The sequence below is a fragment of the Notolepis coatsorum genome (genome assembly GCF_963971535.1).
Source record: "Notolepis coatsorum genome assembly, chromosome: 9".
Lineage (NCBI taxonomy): Eukaryota > Metazoa > Chordata > Actinopteri > Aulopiformes > Paralepididae > Notolepis > Notolepis coatsorum.
In genome coordinates, this window is record NC_140173.1 from 148,929,639 (window position 1) to 148,953,342 (window position 23,704).

At 41.4% G+C, this 23,704-nt stretch overlaps 1 protein-coding gene across 1 annotated transcript in view; it reads right to left on the minus strand.

Moving 5' to 3' along the window:
* The window catches only part of lyst (lysosomal trafficking regulator), a 190,048-nt gene extending 173,541 nt beyond the window's left edge, over positions 1-16,507 (minus strand). The window contains 1 exon segment of the mRNA XM_084322050.1: positions 16,309-16,507. Within this exon segment, the coding sequence (XP_084178176.1) occupies positions 16,309-16,500 (192 nt within the window). The 5' untranslated portion in view covers positions 16,501-16,507.
* Between the last annotated feature and the right edge of the window lie 7,197 nt (positions 16,508-23,704).

Consider the following 23,704-nt stretch of genomic DNA (forward strand, 5'->3'; position numbering starts at 1 on the left):
GTGTGCGTCGCCCACTACTTACTGCTGCTGCTGAGTGACAACAGAGTGCAGCGCTCCCCCTGTAGACAGACGGGTGTGACGCAGTGGCCCCATAACATAGCATCAGCGTGCCAGCTGTGGCCTGAGTGAACCAGCGGGCCCTCAGTCACCCCCCGTGCCCCCCGGGGCATTCCTCACTCCTCACACAGGACAGAGAACACTGCCTCTCCTTCACGTGTGAATTAAAGACAAATAAGATACAGTAGCAGGTTGCTCGACAGCGTGTCCCGCAGTACCGTTGTAGAACCGCCCCCCCCCCCCCCCCCCCCACGCCCCAATTAACATGTATTTGATTTGATTTGATTTTAATTTTTATTACGGATCCCCATTAGCTGGTGCCATAGCAACCAGCTAGTCTTCCTGGGGTCCACACAAAAACAATTATTATTGCAAAACAAAATGATTAAAAGTCAGTACTCAACACACAATGCATAATGAAACTAACAATTAAACTAAATTTACATGCAAGCACAGAAAAAAAAAAAAAATACTTTACAGTGTTAAATACAATTTAAGATTATTTTTAAAAGTGAATCTCTACTGTAAATGCAGCAGAGGTTTTGAGGCAGGTTATTCCAAAGAGTTTAAAAATAAAAGATCTCCTTAAAGCGTTGGTTTTTGGACCTGGCAAATCAAGCTGCCCACTACTGGAATTCCCACTGCCCACTATTAGATTGTGTACAGTCAGTGGGTTACTTGTACTTAATCATCGACAGTTTGCATTAGTCATGTACACGGGGAGCAAGAAACTACATTTTTCAACCGCGACCACAGAAATAGCCGGGCGTTCTCCACGTGGTAAATAAATACACACAGGTCACAACGTGTTTACAGGGACGTTTTTGGAGTTGTATTTGGAGTGTATTTCGTGACTGTTGGGAACTAGGCTACACTGGCACACCTACTTCCAGTGAATGACGCTAAGCTAGGCTAACGGTGCGGCTGTTCCCTAAGCCCAATGCATGCACAGAGAAGAAAGGGGTATCTGCTTGTCTAACTCCAGGGTAGATGGCAAATAAGCTAATTTCCCAAAAGGTTGTCCCTTTATTAAGACAAGCCACATTATACAAGAGAATATATGTCCATATCCTGCATTCCTTTGTATTTAAAGCCGAACTACGGAAGATTAGCACCATGATGCCTTTAAAGGAACATGGTGCCATTACAGGAAATGAGTTTACAGTCTTCTCCAGAGTCAGAGAAGAAGAGACGGGTTTCCTCTCTGTGCGTTCAAGTAGGAAGCTATCCGGCTGCAAGCTACCCTAGCTTAGTGCAAATGAATGCAAGTGAATAGGGATCGGCTTGCCTAGCTTAAAACTAACGGGAGAGGTGTTTTTGGCCCAAAGCTAGGCTAGCTGATCCGCTTCCATTCATTTGCTCTAAGCTAGACTAGCTTTCTACTGAACACACGAGAGAGGAAATCCGTGTCCCGTCTTCTTCTCCGACTCTGGAGAGAAGACGACGGTTAAGCGCATAAAGTTGGCGTTGGTTCCTTTAACATCCCGCTGAGTGTTTAGTCAGTGGTGTGTCACCCGGGATTTCCAGGAAAGCCTGGTGAGACGGCCCTGAGTCACTGGGGGCAGAGCCTGTCAGAGCTGGCGCCTCAGAGTGGCACAAACAAACGGCACATGCTGCCGACATGAGCTGACCCGGTGTTCCTCCTGTCCCCATTCAGACGTGTGGTGGTCAATGGACATTGATTGATTGAAAACTTTATTTAACAGATTGCAGAATGGGTACAGTACAGTACGGCTCAATACACACTCAAAGTGTTAAGGGGATGCAGACCAGAGAAAGACTTTCGTCTTGTTTACATCAGGGTCCCCCATTTTCAATTCATCATAAAGATGAAGACAGATAAACTCAGGGTTCCCACAGACATTGCAAAACGAAATTCAAGGACTTTCAAATACTTTCCAAGCACTTTTTCATTTTAAAAAGGGGCCTTTAACTCATTGAGCGCCAAAAACTAGATATCGTTTTTTTAATAAAAAAATAAAATAAAATTATTATTCTAAACAGTCACGCTGACCTTCCTTAGAGTTAGAATTGAAATGACGATCGAATCCCGACAGGTGGCAGTATTGCCTACCTTTTGAACTGGGCTAGTTTAGTGTGGGGCCACTTTAGTGTGGGGAGTGTCTGAATGAATGAATGAATGACTTTATTTGACAATATAAAAAATAAACATGTGACAGAAGAGCACAGTCGGGATATACTGCCAAGGATGAACACAAAAAAGCTCAGAGCTTATTTCCATTGTGGTCCTTGTAGGGGGGGGGAGTGTGATGCTTAAAACATGCATCATACAAAACGTGACATCACAACACATCACATATACCATTTAACATTTATATACATACAGACTCATACAACATGCAAGGGTGCCTTAAGCTAAGTGTCTAGGTCAAGTATAGTCCCTTTTGAGCCATGTCTTCAGGCTGGACTTGAATCTAACGGCATTGTCTATGATTTTCAGTTCACTGGGCAGACTATTCCAATAGACAGCTGCTGAATACAGAAAGGACTCCTTCCCCATACAGCTCCTGAATCTGACTGGCACAAAGTCAGTTGAGCTGCGCCTAGTTTGGTATGCATGGGTGTCTCTGATTCGGTTGAAGTAGTTGTTAAAGTACACTGGCACTACCCTGTGCACTATTCTGTGAACTAGGCACATCCCTATCTGGTTTACTCTGTCTTCCACCTTAAGCCATCTCATGATCTTAAAGTGAGATGGGTCAAGGTGGGTTCGGGCAGGTAGCATTAGTATTACCCTGATTAGCTTGTTTTGTGATGTCTGTAGTTTTATTTTCTGACTTTTGGGGGCACTGTTGTACCAGGAGCCACACGCATAGTCATAGTGAATGAATGAATGAATGAATGAAAACTTTATTTAACAGATTGCAGAATGGGTACAATACAGTACGGCTCAATACATACAATTGTTAAGGGGATGCAGACCTGAGAAAGACGTTTGTCTTGTTTCCATCAGGGTCCCCCATTTTCAATTCATATAGACATTTATGACATACACAACATACATGACATTTATGGCATAGGGACATATAGGTATTTAGTACTGATACATTTGTGACATAGGCGGTATTCAAATATACAGTACTGTTACCCCTAGATCCTGACAGAGTATATACATATGATGGGGAGGGGACTGTACATTAGGAGGGGGTGGGTGGGTGGGAGGGAAATATACATACGGCGGGGAGGGAATATATACATGCGGTGGGGAGGAGACTGTCTATTAGGAGGTGGTGGGGGTTTTGGGCATTTACGGTGGCCAGTTTCGAATTGCAGCCTCCCGTAGGTGCTCTTTAAGGGCGGTTTTGAATGTGGGCAGGGATTCACATTCCTTTACAGCTTTGGGTAGGGCGTTCCACATTGTTGTGGCATAATTGCGAAACGTGTTTAGTCCCTTGTTTGAGCCGAATCTGGGTTTAACATGATTTGTTGAGCTTCCTCTGGTGTAGTGGTTGTGGTATTCACTGACCTTTGGGAAGTATTTTGACATGTACATGGGCACCCCGGTCGTATAGTGTATCTTGTAGACCAGGCCCATTGCAAGTTGCTGTACTCTGTCGTCTACTCTAAGCCATCCTAGGTTGGCAAAGTGGGCAGGGGTGAGGTGGGTTCTGGGGTTCAGGTCAAGTAGTAGTCTGACCAGTTTGTTTTGTGATGTTTGTAATTTTGTTTTAAGCGCCTTTGAGGTGCTTTGGTACCATGAGGTGCACGCATAGTCATAGTACCCTTGAATGAGTGCTCCTGCCAGAGTCTTCAGGGTATTCTTGTTTACCAGAGAGGAGATCCGGTACAAGAATCTAGTTCGTTGGTTGACTTTTTTTATTACATTGGATGCCATTTTGTCACAGGAAAGATTTGCCTCTAGGATGGAACCCAGGTAGGTAATTTCGTCTTTCCTTGTGACAATATTGTCACCCACTGTAACTGAGAAGCCGTCGGTCTTGCTGAGTTTGTTATTTGAACCGAAGAGAATGGACTCTGTTTTGCCCATGTGTAATGATAGTTTGTTATCAGCGAGCCATATGCAGATTTTGCCTAGTTCCGTGCTGAGGGTTTTTTCAACCTGCAATTTGTTCTTGTCAGAGACCAGCAGGGCTGAGTCGTCCGCAAACAGGAACAAGTTGCAGTCACAGGCTGACGACATGTCATTTGCATAAATTAGGAAGAGTAGCGGTCCTAGTATGCTTCCTTGTGGAACACCACAGCTCACTGTGAGGGGGGGGGATAGAGTACCGTTTACCTCTACCATCTGTTCTCTCCCCTCCAGGTAGGATTGCATCCAGCTCACTGATAGGCTATCAAAACCAATTGCTTTTAGCTTGTCCATTAGAATGGAGTGATTGACAGTGTCGAAGGCCTTTTGTAGGTCCAGCATGACCATGCCGCAGTATTTGCCAGCGTCCACCTCTTGTTTGATGTGGTCGTTCAAATAGAGGAGGCATGTGTCAGTGGAGTGGGACGTTCTGAAGCCAGATTGGAATTCGTAGATTAGGTTTTTTTCCGCCAGGTACTTTTCGACCTGTTCGTAGACTATTTTCTCCATGACTTTCGAGATGGAGGTAAGAATAGAAACAGGGCGGTAGTTGCCTGGGTCTAATTTGCTGCCCTTTTTGTGTAGAGGGGTCACTCTCGCAATTTTGAAGTCCTTGGGGACGTGCCCCTGTCTTATAGAGAGGTTTATTATGTGTGTGATGACTGGGGTGATGGCGGCTGCTGCGTCTCTGAGGAATTTGGAGGGGATGTTGTCATGGCCAGTGGCCTTGTTAGGTTGGAGGGCGCTCAATTTTTTGAGTACCTCATCGGTTGTTACCATTTCAAGTTTGAAGTCGTCTTTGTGGACCCCTAGGTTTTTGTAGTATGCTACTATGTGTTCTACCCCATAATGCCCTGAGTGGGAGGGTAGTTTGTTTACCAGTGTTGTGGCTATGTTTGTGAAGAAGATGTTTAAGTAATTGGCTACATCCAGCTTGTCTGTGATGAGCGTGTTGTCCGTCTTTATGTTTATGTTTGAGAATCTGGTTTTAAGTTTTTTACTGCAGCCTAGTTGATTATTGAGTAATTTCCAAAGTTCGCGGGGTTTGTTTTTGTTTTCCTCAGTTTTGTCGTTGATGAAATTTCTTTTTGCGGTTCTGATCATGGTGTTTACGTCATTTCTTAGTCTGTTTCTTTGGATTTTTAGTTCAACCACGTGGGCTTGGAGTTCACTGTTTGAGCTTTTGGAAAGCTTTGTCTGACTTTTATGAAGTTCAGAGCATTTTTTGTCTCTGGTTTTCATAGCGGCCAGTATTTCAGTGTGCATCCATGCCTCAGCGCGATTTTTAACCCTGGTGGTTCTTATCGGTGCCATGTTGTTGAGTATTGCTGTAAATTTGGTTTTGAATCCTGACACTGACACTGTATGAGAGCTAGGTATCTAGTCCTGTTATTTATCTTTGTAAGTGCTTGGTGAGCCATGCTTTCCCCTGATAAGCTGTTTTCCAGGACGCAACAGAGATATTTCACAGATGTTTTGTCTGTGAGAACAGTATATCCTATTCTAATGTTAAAACCTGGCGATTTTCTGATCCTGACCTTTGACCCAAATAAAATGGACTCAGTCTTCCCCACGTGGAGGGACAGCTTGTTGTGGCCTAGCCAGTCGCTAACCTTCTCTAGTTCTGCACTCAATGTCTGCTCAACCACTTGTTTGTCTTTGTGAGACACTAGTAGGGCGGAGTCATCTGCGTATAAAAAAAGGTCACATGAGCAAGCTGCTTTCAGGTCATTTATATACAGGAGAAAGAGGAGCGGACCCAAAACACTCCCTTGCGGGACCCCGCACTCTACTGTCCGAGGACTGGAGAGTACTCCGTTTATATCTACCACCTGTTGTCTCCCTGTTAGGTAGGAACCAATCAATTTCTGAGCTGCCTCATTAAAGCCTAGGGCCCTAAGCTTCATTAACAGGATGTTGTGATCCACTGAATCAAATGCCTTCTGGAGGTCTAACATTACCATTCCACAGAACATTGCCTCATCTACCTCTTTCCTGATGTAATCTGTGAGGAACAGCAGGCAGGTGTCTGTGGAATGGGACCTCCTGAAACCAGATTGGTATTTGTACATGATGTTATTAGTTGAGAAATACTGTCTATTTGCTCATATACTAGCCTCTCAATGGTTTTTGATAGAACGCCCAGGATGGAAATGGGTCTGTAGTTACCCGGTTCCAATTTGTTTCCCTTTTTGTGGAGAGGAATAACTCTTGCCGATTTCATTTCGCTTGGAAATATTCCTGTGTCAATGGCTAGGTTGGTAATGTGAGCTACATATGGGGCAATGATTTCTGCAGCATCCTGCAAAAATTTACCAGGGATGTTGTCTAATCCAGTAGCCCTTGAGGTGTCAAGTTTTTTAAGCTTTTCCTGGACCTCCATCTCAGTCACTTTCCTAAAAGAAAAAGTATTTGCTTTAACCCCCTGATCTAGGTAGAATTGATGGACTTCACTCTCTATGTTGTTGCCGGTTGTTGCTCTATCTAGTGCACTCAAAGCACTAGAGAGCGAGCAGCACTGAGCTATGGTGATCGTGACTTGTGGAGACTATTAGAAGAGGACAAAACAATCACACTTATGGATGATAACGTGCGTTTTCACCAGACTACATTGATTTGATTTTATTACGGATCCCCATTAGCTGGTGCCATGGCATTGGACTCAGCACTTCTGGTAAATCACAAAAATACTATAGTCAAACCGGCCGAGGAGGTAACATTATTTGTCGCCGAGTTGAGAACTCCCCAGACTACAGCAAACTAACGTTCGGCAATGGCGATCGCCTAGAGAGCGAACTATTGGGAGACTATTATGAAGAGGAAGAGGACAAACGGTGACGATCCATCCATAACATAAGGTGCGTTTTGGTGGACCTGCTGACAAAGGTAACATCTATTTTACTCCTCACCCGCTGACTCATCCTCTCTGATGCAACACAACTGCAGCACTAACTAACACACTAACTAACACACTGACTCATCCCCTCTGATGCAACACAACTGCAGCACTAACTAACACACTAACTAACACACTGACTCATCCCCTCTGACGCAACACAACTGCAGCACTAACTAACACACTGACTCATCCTCTCTGACGCAACACAACTGCAGCACTAACTAACACACTGACTCATCCTCTCTGACGCAACACAACTGCAGCACTAACACACACACTGCTCACACAGTGACTCATCCTCTCTCTGACGCAACACAACTGCAGCACTAACTAACACACTGACTAACACCCTGACTCATCCTCTCTGATGCAACACAACTGCAGCACTAACTAACACACTGATCACTCACTGACTCATCCCCTCTAATGCAACACAACTGCAGCACTAACTAACACACTGATCACTCACTGACTCATCCCCTCTAATGCAACACAACTGCAGCACTAACTAACACACTAACTAACACCCTGACTCATCCCCTCTGATAGAGCCATATGGAATCCGCGATCACAGAATCGTGGACGGAATCGCAGAATTGAGCAATACAAATGGAATCAACTATACATTTTTTTTTTTTTTTTTATGTTGTATGTTTACTTGTACAGCACTTTGTTCAACTTTGTCAGTGCTGTAAAGTTTAAATCTTAGACAAACAAAACACTTTGCTATCATGAAATATTGTAAGCCGTCATTTGAGGCTTTATAAAAGCAGCACAATGAACACAAATCTGTCAGTGCCGAGTCCGACCTAATCTTAAATAACAAACGGCATTGCTTGTTGTAGTTAACAGAGAGGCAGAGTTGATTTTGCAAAAATATATATAATCTTTTTTTTTTTAAATAATCAAATTTAATTTTCATATTCGAATCCCATGCCCATCGAACGAAGCTTCGAAGTATTTAAGACAGCCCTATTAAATGGACTGTTATATCTTATTAAATTGTGGACATTTATTCATTCCCACTTATTAGACACTATTTCTGATGGTAAAATGAGCGTACAAAGCAAAATACAGAATTCTGAAATATTAAAACGAAAAGAAAACGGAATTTGGAAAAAAATAAAATGGAATTTGGAAAAAAATAAAACGGATTTCATATGGCTCTACAGTGATGCAACACAACTGCAGCACTAACTAACACACTGATCACTCACTGACTCATCTCCTCTGACGCAACACAACTGCAGCACTAACTAACACACTGACTCATCCCCTCTGACGCAACACAACTGCAGCACTAACTAACACACTGATCATCCTCTCTGATGCAACACAACTGCAGCACTAACTAACACACTGACTCATCCTCTCTGATGCAACACAACTGCAGCACTAACTAACACACTGACTCATCCTCTCTGACGCAACACAACTGCAGCACTAACTAACACACTGACTCATCCTCTCTGATGCAACACAACTGCAGCACTAACTAACACACTGACTCATCCCCTCTGACGCAACACAACTGCAGCACTAACTAACACACTGACTCATCCTCTCTGATGCAACACAACTGCAGCACTAACTAACACACTGACTCATCCCCTCTAATGCAACACAACTGCAGCACTAACTAACACACTGACTCATCCCCTCTAATGCAACACAACTGCAGCACTAACTAACACACTGACTCATCCCCTCTAATGCAACACAACTGCAGCACTAACTAACACACTGACTCATCCCCTCTAATGCAACACAACTGCAGCACTAACTAACACACTGACTCATCCCCTCTAATGCAACACAACTGCAGCACTAACTAACACACTGACTCATCCCCTCTGACGCAACACAACTGCAGCACTAACTAACACACTGACTCATCCCCTCTGACGCAACACAACTGCAGCACTAACTAACACACTGACTCATCCTCTCTGATGCAACACAACTGCAGCACTAACTAACACACTGACTCATCCCCTCTGACGCAACACAACTGCAGCACTAACTAACACACTGACTCATCCTCTCTGATGCAACACAACTGCAGCACTAACTAACACACTGACTCATCCTCTCTCTGATGCAACACAACTGCAGCACTAACTAACACACTGACTCATCCTCTCTGATGCAACACAACTGCAGCACTGCAGGCCATCGGTCTGGATGCGCACTGGAACTAGATTAGATTGGATTAGAGTCAAATGTATTGTCATCATCATGCTGCAGCACAAGTGCAGTACGACGGAAAGAGGTTTGGCAGCCATCCAACCAGAGTGCAGTAAAGTTCTTATTCTTCTTTCTTTCGTCGTTCATTGTGAGCGATCTGTGTGGGGCAGCTGAATTTCCCTCGAGAGTTCTATTCTATATTCTGTCCGACGCCGCAGCAGCAGCGGTATATTAATGGGTCCCGGGGCGCGTCGCCCCTCTGCCTGCACCGAGCTGTAACGTGGCACACATCAGGCCTCCCAGCTGGAGGTCGCTGTGCCGCTGTGCCTCCGCGCGGCGAGATGAAGAGATGTTTACGAGTCCCGGGCCGCACGGAAGAAGATGACAAATGGGATAAAGTCAGTGAAATTACAATTTCGTGTCGAGAGGGTGATTTATTATTCTCTCCCTTTTAAAAGACGCACTTTTAGCACTGAGTAATAGGACTCCATCATACTGGGAGATGTGATGATTTGCACATAATGCGACGCGTCGATCGAAAAGGAGCGTCTCAGGAACCACAATACAACATTAGTCGTTATTTATCTTTGCGTATATCGTTTTTAGAAGAATAACCTTTCACTACCACACTGCAGAAGGTTAAACCTTTCACTGCCACACTACAGAAGGTTAACCTTTCACTACCACACTACAGAAGGTTAACCTTTCACTACCACACTACAGAAGGTTAACCTTTCACTACCACACTACAGAAGGTTAACCCATTCACTACCACACTATAGAAGGTTAACCTTTCACTACCACACTACAGAAGGTTAACCTTTCACTACCCTACCACACTACAGAAGGTTAACCATTTCACTACCACACTACAGAAGGTTAACCTTTCACTACCACACTACAGAAGGTTAACCATTTCACTACCACACTACAGAAGGTTAACCTTTCACTACCACACTATAGAAGGTTAACCTTTCACTACCACACTATAGAAGGTTAACCTTTCACTACCACACTACAGACAGTTAACCTTTCACTACCACACTACAGAAGGTTAACCTTTCACTACCACAATACAGAAGGTTAACCCTTTCACTGCCACACTACAGAAGGTTAACCTTTCACTACCACACTACAGACTGTTAACCCTTTCACTACCACACTACAGAAGGTTAACCTTTCACTACCACACTACAGAAGGTTAACCATTTCACTACCACACTACAGAAGGTTAACCTTTCACTACCACACTACAGAAGGTTAACCATTTCACTAGCACACTACAGAAGGTTAACCTTTCACTACCACACTACAGAAGGTTAACCATTTCACTACCACACTACAGAAGGTTAACCTTTCACTACCACACTACAGAAGGTTAACCTTTCACTACCACACTACAGAAGGTTAACCATTTCACTACCACACTACAGAAGGTTAACCTTTCACTACCACACTATAGAAGGTTAACCTTTCACTACCACACTATAGAAGGTTAACCATTTCACTATCACAAATAGGGGGGGGGGTGCACTTTCAAAGAGGGAGGTGCACTTTCACTTTCTCCTTCCGAGACACACCTTTGAGGGTGGAAAGCTAGAGATTCTACCTCCCCTCCTGCGGCTTTGTTTCCAGGGGCTCTGAGGTTCTACGGGACGACGCTGATGTCAAACTGACGTCCTCCTCCTCCTCTTCCCAAAGCTAGACGCTGCAGAAACTATCTTTGATGTCTGAGGCGTGTTTTTTTACGGCCGAATCGTGTTCTGCGGGGACGAGCCGAACATTGTTTTGTGACGGAGCTTCCCTTTAAGCAAACAACACACCCTCCTAGAAGAATGAACCATAACATGATTAGTCATCGTTACTTCCCGCTTTCTGCAGTGCTTTGCCGAGAGATTTACTTCAGTGTTGGCACTAAATTTTAGGGCAGAATGTAATGGCCCTAAGATACTTTTAAGACTTTGTTTGGCAAGCAGCGCTCCCTTCACTAAAGCACATTAAATTAAAAGGATAACCTCGCTATTTTGGACTTTAGACCCTATTTGCTGTCTGTCTGGCCGTGTACCAGACACATACTGTAGCGACCATAAGCCATATTCCAAAGCAAAATTCAAGCACTTTTCAAGCTTTTTCAAGGTGCCTTTTCAAGCTTTTCCAGCATATTATGCGGCTGTGATTAATTAAATAATTACTCAAAATGATCATTTCACTTCTTCCATCACATTAAATCAGAATAAACAACCAAAATGATGTAGACTTGGCATCCTATAAGCTGGCTGAGCCAATATGAAACAATCACTCAAATAATCACCAGATAAAACTTCAATTTCAATCAAATATTTACTGAAAATGTGCAAAATAAGAACAGTCTTTGAGGTAGGCAGTCAAACAGCTCCTTGAGCCTTAAAATGTATACAAAATCAAATCAACCTAGAATTTTTATATAACCCCCCACAGTGGTGTGTTCAGTTGGTACGTCCCAGCAGGGACCAGGGTGTAAGCTATATGATGCCCATGTTATTGGTTGCAAAACAGACGCACAGTTGACACAAGCTCTAGTCTCCTCTCCTAGTAGCTGGCTTCTTATGTTGCCGACATATCCTACAGAACATTCCTTAAAATAGAAAGAATTGATTTGCTTGTTAGCCATGTTGATCACAGCGAAACCACAGCTCTGATGCATAATGGCATTAGCTAAGCTAAACTTGTTTTAAGGTAAATTGGCTTTCAGTGTGTCAGAGCGAGCGCACTCAAGTTGTGCACACTGGACGCTCTGACCGAAGACAGAGTCAGTTTATCAGAGCGGAGCAGATTTTCAGAGTGAATTTATTAACTCACCTTAACACTTTCTTCGCCAGGCTTATGTACATCATTATACCCCTCTCTGCCAGCTATATTTGTCTATGGAGAAGTTCCCCATCTTTGCAGGGCTATAACTTTTTAAATTGTATTGCTAAATTGACATTACTATGGCCCATTCAACGTCAATTATCTATCGTTCAGGACGTAGGAACGTTATACTTTTTCATTCACATATTCATACTAAAATACGGTCTAAAGCATAGGTGTCAAAATCATGGCCCGCGGGCCAAATGTGGCCCGCCACGTCATTTGATGTGGCCCCCCAAGAGCTATGGTAAGAATTATTATTATTATTTTTTTTAAACATTAATCTTGGGTTAAAAAATAGCGGCGTTAAAATAATTGTGGGTTAATGCGTTAATAAAGCTTTAACTTTGACAGCCTTAGTTATTACACATACATGTATGTTGAACATCTGAGGTATTGATGAAGTAACAAAGGAAAAAAGCCAAAAGCACAATTTTACAGCCCAAAATACAAAAAAGATCCAGGCGGAATAGGTAACAAAGGGTTGAAGAAATATTGTCTGAACTGTCAGATGCAAACTGGCTGTGTGACATAACCGAGCATCTCGCTCAATTGAATAAGAAGCTGTAGGGACGCAAACAAGTCCCACCCAAAACTTGACCAATATAGTTGTGAACTGAGACAACCCTTATTTTGTTATTTTTGAGTACAGTTACAGTTGTGTGTTCATGCAGACACATAATAGCAATTTCATTACGAATTGAAAATGGTGGACCCTGATGTAAACAAGTCGAAAGTCTTTCTCTGGTCTGCATCCCCTTAACAATTGTGTGTATTGAGCTGTACTGTACTGTACCCATTCTGCAATCTGTTAATTAAAGTTAATTAAACTATCTTCCATTAGTTGGATGTATGGCCTCTGCAAGGTTGTGTGCAGCCATTTGTTTTTGTAACATCTGCTACATCTGTCCCACGTGTTCTTTGCAGCTCAGTTGTTAGTTCTGCCCCTCTTGACTGTGACAAAAAGGTTTTGAACAAACTTAATGTCATAGCTTGTATTTGATGATCTTCTTCTTTGTTATTTACTTGAATAATAATAATAATAATAATAATAATAATAATAATAATAATAATAAATCTATTTTATATAGCGCTTTTCCAGGTGCTCAAAGACGCTTTGAATGGTTTGATCATTGATTAATGGAGTATTATGGGGTTCTGATAAACAAAAATTATTTGTTAAAATAACATAAGCTAACATATATTTTTACATCTATGCAAATGCATATGCAATATGTATAACTTGAATAAGTAATAAATACAGAAACAACATGTTTAACAATATGTAAATGAGTAGCTACATTTATTTTACATTACATTAACATTTATACGGTCTTTGGCCCTTTGAGGGGAACCATAATGCTGATGTGGCCCTCTGTGAAAATGAGTTTGACACCCCTGGTCTAAAGTATAAATGTTTTTATCGTTTTCTGCAGCTTTCTCCAGAACGTGATTTATAGCCCTAAATGCATTATATTGATGATCAAATACAGTTTGATAGCGATCTGCGCGAGATAAAAAATTTCAAATGGACGTGCTTCTAGAAGTTACTACTTATCATCTGATGTTGACCGGATGGGGGGGGGGGGGTCGTTTATAATTCCGTGGCCAACGTTAGATGATTCATCTAGTGTGGGTGATATGATCATTAGAGCAGTTTGTACCGAACACTGTAAAAAAAAAACGCTGAAACTCACCGTAGCTTCCTCGTAGCGTTGGGCGATGAGCAAAAATATTCCTATTATGGGATGTTGAAATATGCGATCCATCTCCAGGTTGTATAATAGTATATACGTCCAAATCATGTTGTTTATCGAGTTATTGGTAATGGATTGCTATCCATTGTGTCTAGCTCGAGTCCCGGGACTATTAGCGAGTGATCGGACCGAATTGGAATGAGCACCAGCTTCCGTTTCCGGTTTCCGGTTTGGGCGATCCGCCGATCGGCCACCAGATGGCGCTCTTGAACCGTTGGAGAGTTGAGAGGGGATCAACAGTAGATCTCAAGTCTCCGGGGGAGAAATATGATTGCGATCACAGATTTTTGAAATATTGATCTCAATGACGTGTTACGGCGTCATTGGCAGAGAAAGTGTTAATATACAGTGTTGCTTGTCATTGTCAACATGAACAATAAACATAGCCGTCTGTGGCAACGCTAGCTCACTAACGTTTAAAATATATATATATAAGAAGCTTGCTAACGTTAGCTCCCTAATTACTGGGATTAAAGCAAGCTTTCAGGAGGGCGGGGGTGCTGTTGGCGGTGCGGCAACGTGAGTGGCGAGGCTCGAGAGAGGATTCCTCTTCATTTAGCGTGAAAGGCGAAAGCAATTAGGCTCTCTCTGAATTGTATTTCTTTAGCTAATAACCAAACTATTCAGTCAGATAGTGATTTATTATGAAAGTATACAGTGCAATTACAATTTCAATAACTTTCCAGCACTTTATACACAATTCAAGCACTTTTCAAACCTTGAAAAGACCACATTGAAATACAAGCATTTTCAAGGATTTCCAGCACCCGTACGAACCCTGCATAAGAATTGTGAATCAAGCAGATTACAATGAACCGACAAACGCACTCTTTATTAAATAAAATGCCTTAAAATTGGAAGATCTTGTCGATCTTAGCACTGCAGTAATAATGTACAAAGCACATAAGCACTCACTTCCGAGTTGCATTCAGGAGTTGTTCCAGACTAGAGAGAGCCGATATAGACTCAGGGGAACTTGTGTATTCAATATCGCAAAGGCAAAAATGGAAAAATATACAAAGTCGATGTATATCTGTTAAAGGGGCAAAACTATGGAATGACTTTGACAAAGAAGTAAAAATGTGTGGTTCGCTACATACTTTTAAGAAATTACTCAAATATAAGGTGATACATAAATATAAAACCTCATTATTATCCTAATTATATTTTATCTATAACATAACCATAACTGTATTCAAATAGTGACAAAGGGAAAAAGAAAAAGAAAAACATATATTATATAAAAAATTTTAAATTACTATTTTTTTTATACGTTTTGTACATAAAACTATGAAACGTTTGTAACCTTTGCTAAATGATATACTGAATTATGTTTATTTTTTGTATTTTTTTGTGTGTAAATTATGTAATGTAAAAAGGGTAGGCAATTATAAGCCTCGGCTTCAGCCTACACCTTTTCGGTCGTTTAATTTTTTTTTCATTTTTTTAAAGGTTCTGCTACTATGCTTAAAAAAGAAAAAAAGACAGAAATAAAATCATTCATTCATTCATTCATTCATTCATCCATAACTTCACTGACCGGTCCAGTGTTGAGCTGAGCTAAAATGTCCCTGCTGACTCTCACTGAGCTACAATAGCAGACGATGAACAATCGTAAATCCTTTGCAATAACAATGAAATGATGAAGGTGCTTTTCTGAGACGGGAAGCTCGGGGTGTATTCTTATATAAAATATATATATATAATAATCGTGATTTCAATATCAATCAAAGTAATCGTGATTACGATTGTTGCCATAATGGAGCGGCCAAAACAAGGCCCTGATCTGAACTCTATTCTCGGTTGCGTACGAACCAGTGTTTCTAAGATAGGGGCCACAGCGGCAGAAGTCTGCCTGGGTCAGATTGCCCTTTTTAATAACAAAAGGTCATTACCACGACTCTGCCCAATATGAAGCAATTATAGATTTGTCTTAAATGCTCTGCTTATTTTTATATTATTAATACCAAATAGATGGAATAGAAATACTTTTATTATCCCCAGGGAAATTTGACACAAATAAGAATAACAAAACAGCGCTCAGCCGCGACAGCGCTCAGCTGCGACACGGCCGACCCGGGTTCGACTCCTGAACCCGTCGTTATTTGCCGAATGTCTTCCCCCCACTCTGTCTCCCATTGCTCATCTGTCTCTCCCTACTGGACTGCCCAGTAGAAATAAAGCGATAAAACGCCAACAAATAAATCTTAAAAAAAAAAAAAAAGAATAACAAAACAAATTGCCAAAAAATAAGAATAGAATATACAGTAAAAAAAAATACAGTAAAAACATACAGTAAAGTCTTCAGTAAGTGTAATATTGCACAGTGTTGTTTCAAAAGTAAAAGTCCAGGAAGATGGTAACCGTCACCCTGTGCTCAGTGATGCAAATGTTCAAAGTGTATGACTTTCATACTAAAAATGACGCGTTGTACTTGGTTAGTGATGACATCGATAATCAAGTCTCACCTGGTCAATGATGGAGTCCAGGGTGCTTAGCAACAGGAAGCCGCGCCCCCTGACCAGGTACTCCCCCAGGGCCACCATGTGACTCTCCTCCTCGTCCTCCTCCCGCGCCTCCGCCCGCTGGGCCACGGCGCTGCACAGCTGGTGCACGTCGGTCAGGAACTCCCTCGCCAGCGTGTTGCTGGCGCCACTCATGTCTGAGCTGAGGGAAGAGAAGAGAAGAGATCGTGGTAAATGGGCTGCATGTATACTAGGGCTGTCCCCGACTAAGGATTCGGATAGTCTACTATGATTGGCCTAAATTTTCCGTTAGTCGACTATTAGACTATTAGTCGACAAAAAAAAAAAAAAAATATATATATATATATATAATTTTTTTTTTTATCATTCCATTTGGGCTGTGGGGGGTGCTTAATAGGGGTGGGGGGGAAATCGATACGTAGTAGTATCGAGATACTTTGCGTGGCGATACTACAAAGACGCCAAGTATCGATATTTAATTATTCATACAAAAAAAATTACAAAAAAAATTGTATAAGGAAGTTGCATTGTTCATTTCAATACCTGTAATAGTACAGTAGTCCACACACACACATGTGTATTCAGTTAAGTTGGAATATGACTGTAATACAAACAGTTCAGTTTGTCAGGTACATGCAACATAGATTACAGTGTTGACATCTGTCTGCTTGAGAAAATACCATGTTCTGCAATAAAAATTATTGAAGTGAGATGAACAGACTGAACTTTATTTTATTAGATAAAACATGTTGACAAAGTTTTACTTTGCAGTTGAAAAAAGGTAATAATTAAATTTGATAAAATTATAAAAATACGATTACATTTATATTTAGTATCGCGATACTATCGTATCGTGACGCAAGTATGCGTTTGAACGTTTGCATGTTTCAACCATACATTTCCATTTATACATTTTTTTTATAATTTTTTATTTTTTTTTTACCTCCTATAATAGTGGGGGCTCTCTGACACCGTTATTTGGTGGTCGCGGCCTGAAAAGTTTGGGAACCCCTGGTCTAGTGTGTTCATTAGATGGGTGAAATCCTCTTTCAGTGCCTCTGTGCCTGTTTTCTTGGCAGTTAGCCTCTGGTATGCGTGTCATTAGCGTTAGCCACGCTTCTAGGCCTCTTTTCTTTAGGAAAGAATGAGACAAAATATATATAATAATAATATTTTTTAATAATATATATATATATATATATTTTTTTTTTCCCCCCGACTAAGAGGTTGGCAGTCGACTTACGGCTCCTTTCGACCGATTAGTCGACTATTCTACTAATAGGGGTCAGCCCTACTGTATACACAGGGGTTCCACACAGACAATGCAAAATTAAATTCAAAGGATTTTCAAGTACTTTTCTAAGCACTATTTTCCAATATTTATGGCTCAAAACCAATTTCTGACAATTAGTTACACTTTAAATAAAAAAAAATAAAACAATGTCTTGATTCAGAAATGTTTTATCATGGATGAACAAAACGTTCAATGCGAATGGTTGATTTGAATTTCAAGGACTTTTTAAGCACCCTGTTAAAAAATTGGCTGTTTTCAGGGAATTCCAGGCCTTGACTTTTTTTTTCTTCAAAATCAAGCACTTTAAGCACTTCAAGGACCTTGTGCGAAGCTTGTATACAGTATATACGTATATATATTTTTTTGTATTATCTTTTTATTTTTACAATGATAAATAATAATAAAAGTAAAAAGTACAATTAAATAAAAATAAATAAATAAAATATAATAAAATAACATTTCTATGGTCACATTACTTCAAGGCACAACACACTGATGTTGGTGGACATTCAGAGGTCCATGAGGGGTTCCCAAGTTCTGAGAAAGACGTCCTCCTTGTTCTTCAAGGTATATGTACGCTGTTCCAGTTGCAAAGTGTCCTGGAGAATCTTTTTAAAGAGGATCCCTCCCACCCAGCACACCACATATTCCAGCGCATGCCCGCAGGTCGCTACAGGTCAATATTAACCAAACAAACACACTTCACAAACAGTTTTTTCCCCACAGCAGTCCGAACACTAAACGCCCTGACCCCCCCCCCCCCCCCCCCCCCCCTTGCACAGACGGGCAAGAGAAAGACTTTCGTCTTGTTTACATCAGGGTCCCACATTTCCAATTCATAATGACATTAATGACATACAGATATATAGGACACTGATGTTTCATGTTGATGTCCCTGTGCTAATTAACATGTTGTACCGAAAACAATTACCACCAAAAAAAAATGTATTATGTTTTTGGTAGATTTTTATTTGTTTGTACTACCGGGCAGTCCGGTAGAGAGGGAGAGGGAGAGGGAGAGGGAGAGGGAGAGGGAGAGGGAGAGAGAGAGAGAGAGGAAGAACGGGAGACAGAGCGGGGGGGAAGACATTCGGCAAAGGACGCTGGGTCCGGGAATCGAACACGGGTCGGCCGCTTCGCGACGCAGCGCGTTACATGGGTTGCCACTTGGGTGCCCACCACCAACCATAGTTGTGTGGCATTAAAGTATGTTGTATCTTTGTTTGTTCCAGTTAAGCAGGATACATGATTCTCTTAAGCTATATATGATATTATTCCAATTATATTCACAGATATGGGATCTAATGTCTCGTCTAATTCAGTACCAAAGAGAAACCGTACAGGTGTAATGTCCAACGGAATTTCCAAGACTTTAGCAGTCAAGTCATGAACCTCTCTTATATATCTCCTTTATCCAAAACGCTTTACAACTCAAGCCTCAGCCACAGATTCACACACAGACGGCGGAGGCGACCATGCAAGGTGCCAACCTGCTCATCAGGAGCAGTTAGGGGTTAAGTGTCTCGCTCAAGGACACTTCGACACGCTGCTTGATTACCAGAAGACCGCTCTACCTCCTGAGCCACTGTCGCCCCAGAGTCTACTGCAACCATGTCTTCAATAGAAACAAACTGATTCAGTTTTCATGTTTTTACGACGTACTCCTTTTCAACCCATCAACTAAGAATGAATCATGTTGGTCTCTAGGCTGATGACGTATGGTTACTTATAAATAAACAAACAAATAGACAGATATACATAAACAAATAAACAAGAGCAGTATCTGCAACCTCTTGGCGATAGGCCACTCAAAACCTACTCTAGCGAGGCCTTTAACCTAGAACTGGAGAGCCTGGACTGGACAGAAGAGCTCAGTGGTACACTAGTTGAAGAAACATGGCTTGGTTTCAAAACCAAATTCTCAACAGTACTGAACGACATGGCCCCCCTAAGAACCACCAGGGTAGAAAATTGCGCTGAGCCGTGGATGCACTCAGGAATATTGACCGCTATGAACACCAGAGACAAAAAATGCTCTGAGTTTCATAAAAGTCAGTCAAAGCTTACCAAAAGCTTGAGCAGTGAACTCCAAGCCCACGTGACTGAACTCAAACTGCAAAGAAACAGACTAAGAAATTAAGTAAACTCCATGATCAAAACTGCAAAAAAGAATTTCATCAATGACAAAACTGAGGAAAACTAAAATAAACCCTGTGAACTTTGGAAATTACTCAATAATCAACTAGGCTGCAGTAAAAAACTTAAAATCAGATTTTCAAACATAAACATAAAGACGGACAACACACTCATCACAGACAAGCTGGATGTGGCCAATTACTTAAACATTTTCTTCACAAACATAGCCACAACACTGGTAAATAAAATACCCTCCCATTCAGGGCATTTTGGGGTAGAACACATCATAGCCTACTACAATAACCTAGGGGTCCGCAAAGACGATTTCAAACTAGAAATGGTAACAACAGCTGAGGTACTCAAAAAACTGAGCACCCTCCAACCTAACAAGGCCACTGGCCATGACAATATCCCCAAATTCGTCAGAGACTCAGCAGCCGCCATCACCCCAGTCATCACACACATAATAAACCTCTCCATAAAACAGGGACACGTATCCAAAGACTTCAAAATTGCGAGAGTAACCCCCCTGCACAAAAAGGGCAGCAAATTAGACCCAGGCAACTACCGCCCTGTTTCTATTCTTACCGCCATCTCGAAAGGCATGGAAAAAATTGTATACGAACAGGTCGAAAAGTACCTCTCGGAAAAAAATCGAATCTTCGAATTCCAATCTGGCTTCAGAACATCCCACTCCACTGACTCATGTCTTCTCTATTTGAATGACCACATCAAACAAGAGGTGGACGCAGGCAAATACTGCGGCATGGTCATGCTGGACCTACAAAAGGCCTTCGACACTGTCAATCACTCCATTCTGATTGACAAGCTAAAAGCAATTGGTTTTGATAGTCTATCAGTGAGCTGGATGCAATCCTACCTGGAGGGGAGAGAACAGATGGTGGAGGTAAACGGTACTCTATCCCCCCCTCCCAGTGAGCTGTGGTGTTCCACAAGGAAGCATACTAGGGCCGCTACTGTTCCTAATTTATGCAAATGACATGTCGTCAGCTTGTGACTGCAACTTGTTCCTGTTCGTGGACGACTCAGCCCTGCTGGTCTCTGACAAGAACAAGTTACAGGTTGAAAAACCCCTCAGCTCGGAACTAGGCAAAATCTGCACCTGGCTCGCTGATAACAAACTATCATTACACCTGGGTAAAACAGAGTCCATTCTCTTCGGTTCAAATAACAAACTCAGCAAGGCCGACGGCTTCTCAGTTACAGTGGGTGACAATATTGTCACAAGGAAAGATAAAATTACATACCTAGGTTCCATTCTAGAGGCAAATCTTTCCTGTGACAAAATGGCATCCAATGTAATAAAAAAAGTCAACCAACAAACTACATTCTTGTACCGGATCTCCTCTCTGGTAAACAAGAATACCCTGAAGACTCTGGCAGGAGCACTCATTCAAGGGTACTACGACTATGCTTGCACCTCATGGTACCAAAGCACCTCAAAGGCGCTAAAACAAAATTACAAACATCACAAAACAAACTGGTCAGACTACTGCTTGACCTTACTCCTAGAACCCACCTCACCCCTGCCCACTTTGACAACCTAGGATGGCTTAGAGTAGACGACAGAGTACAGCAACTTGCAATGGGCCTGGTCTACAAGATACACTACACGACTAAGGTACCCATGTACATGTCAAAATACTTCCCAAAGGTCAGTGAATACCACGACCACAACACCAGAGGGAGCTCTACAAATCATGTTAAACCCAGATTCGGCTCAAACAAGGGACTAAACACGTTTCGCAATTATGCCACATCAATGTGGAACGCCCTACCCACAGCTGTAAAGGAATCTGAATCACTACCCACTTTTAAAACCGCTCTCAAGGAGCACCTACGAGAGACTGCAATTCGAAACTGGCCACTGTAAATGTCCTAACCCAAGTTACCCAACCCCCTCCAATGTACAGTAAATGTCCTAACCCAGTAATACACGAGACCCTCTTCTTGGGACCAAGTAAGGTTTCGTCAATAATCCAATGTACAGTTGAGGGAATAACAAGCAGTAAAGCTCCACAGAGCCCACAACATGAGGATATATGAGAGAATAACAGGCAGTAAAGCTCCACAGAGCCCACAACATGAGGATATATGAGAGAATAACAGGCAGTAAAGCTCCACAGAGCCCACAACATGATGATATATGAGAGAATAACAAGCAGTAAAGCTCCACAGAGCCCACAACATGATGATATATGAGAGAATAACAAGCAGTAAAGCTCCACAGAGCCCACAACATGATGATATATGAGAGAATAACAAGCAGTAAAGCTCCACAGAGCCCACAACATGATGATGTATGAGAGAATAACAAGCAGTAAAGCTCCACAGAGCCCACAACATGATGATGTATGAGAGAATAACAAGCAGTAAAGCTCCACAGAGCCCACAACATGATGATGTATGAGAGAATAACAAGCAGTAAAGCTCCACAGAGCCCACAACATGATGATATGAGAGAATAACAGGCAGTAAAGCTCCACAGAGCCCACTAGGGCTGAGCCCAAACGTTCGGACCTTTTTATATAAAATATATATATATATATATATATATATATATATATATATATATATATATATATATATATATATATATATATATTTTTTGTATGTGTCTATTCATTCTGTTTAAACCAATGGGGGTTTTCTTCACAGTTGCAGATAAATATTAGGCTACACTAATATTATAGTATTAAAACTGATGAGTTATATTCATTAACCATCAGGCCATCAGGCTGCTAAACGAACAATGAACACTACACAACAACAACCATCAAACGCACATAGCACACACATCCACACGCACACACTCACTTTAAACAAACACACTGTAGCACCCACTCCACACACTTTATAGCACACACCCACTTTAAACAAACACACTGTAGCACCCACTCCCCACACTTTATATTTATTGATGAAGGATTGCACTACAACTCGTACACCTTACTGTAAATTGTACCTAAATTGTACCTCATCCCATTTCTGCTTTGCACTATATAGTACTGTACATTAGTACACTGCATAGTATTGTATATTATATGGTAACTCAGTTACGTCTATTCTGCATCGAACATTGTACATATGTCTATACTGAACACTGTGACCTCATTTTCTACTTCTAATTTACATGCTATACTATGTTATTTGATACTATCTTGTCTAGCACAGTCTCTGGAGCGTAACAGTAAGAAGCATTTTGTATGAAAGTATTCTGTACTTCTGTATGATGACAACTATTAAAGAAACTTGAAACTAAAGAAAGTTGATTTAATAAAAAAAATTAAATACTAATTTAATCAGAGTAATGACTTTATTCAAATTGAGGATTTAGTTTGAGGATATTTATATAAAAATTTAGATTTTTTTTTTTATAATAATCTTTTCATTATTAAAAACGAAGGTTCGGACGTCCGTTCGAAAAACCCTGACAAAGTTCGAAGCCCAAGAACTGGCTTCGGGGAAACGGCTCTATGACCCACCAGGCCACCCCATCCTCAACATGATGTCTGCAACCTCAAGATGCCTCCATAATCCACTTCATTGCACACAACATTCAAATGCACACTTTAAAACACTTTAAGATATTACCCCATATTGTATCTATTTATTCGTACACATTTGCACTACCTTTTCTACCCAATTTCTGCATTTTGTACATTTTAGTTTTGTATATTGTATCATCAAATTGGTTGATTGATTGAAAACTTTATTAACAGGTTGCAGAATGGGTACAGTACGGCTCAAATCAAATGTATTTGTAGAGCCCGAAATCACAACAAATTGCCTCCATGAGTTTCACAGATCAAGAAGAACATTACAACAGATCCACAATTTTGCAACACCCCGAGACAGAAGTATATTTTGTATAGTGTTTGGCCTTTTACTCTTTACTGTATGAAGCACAATCTCAGGAGGCTCCTA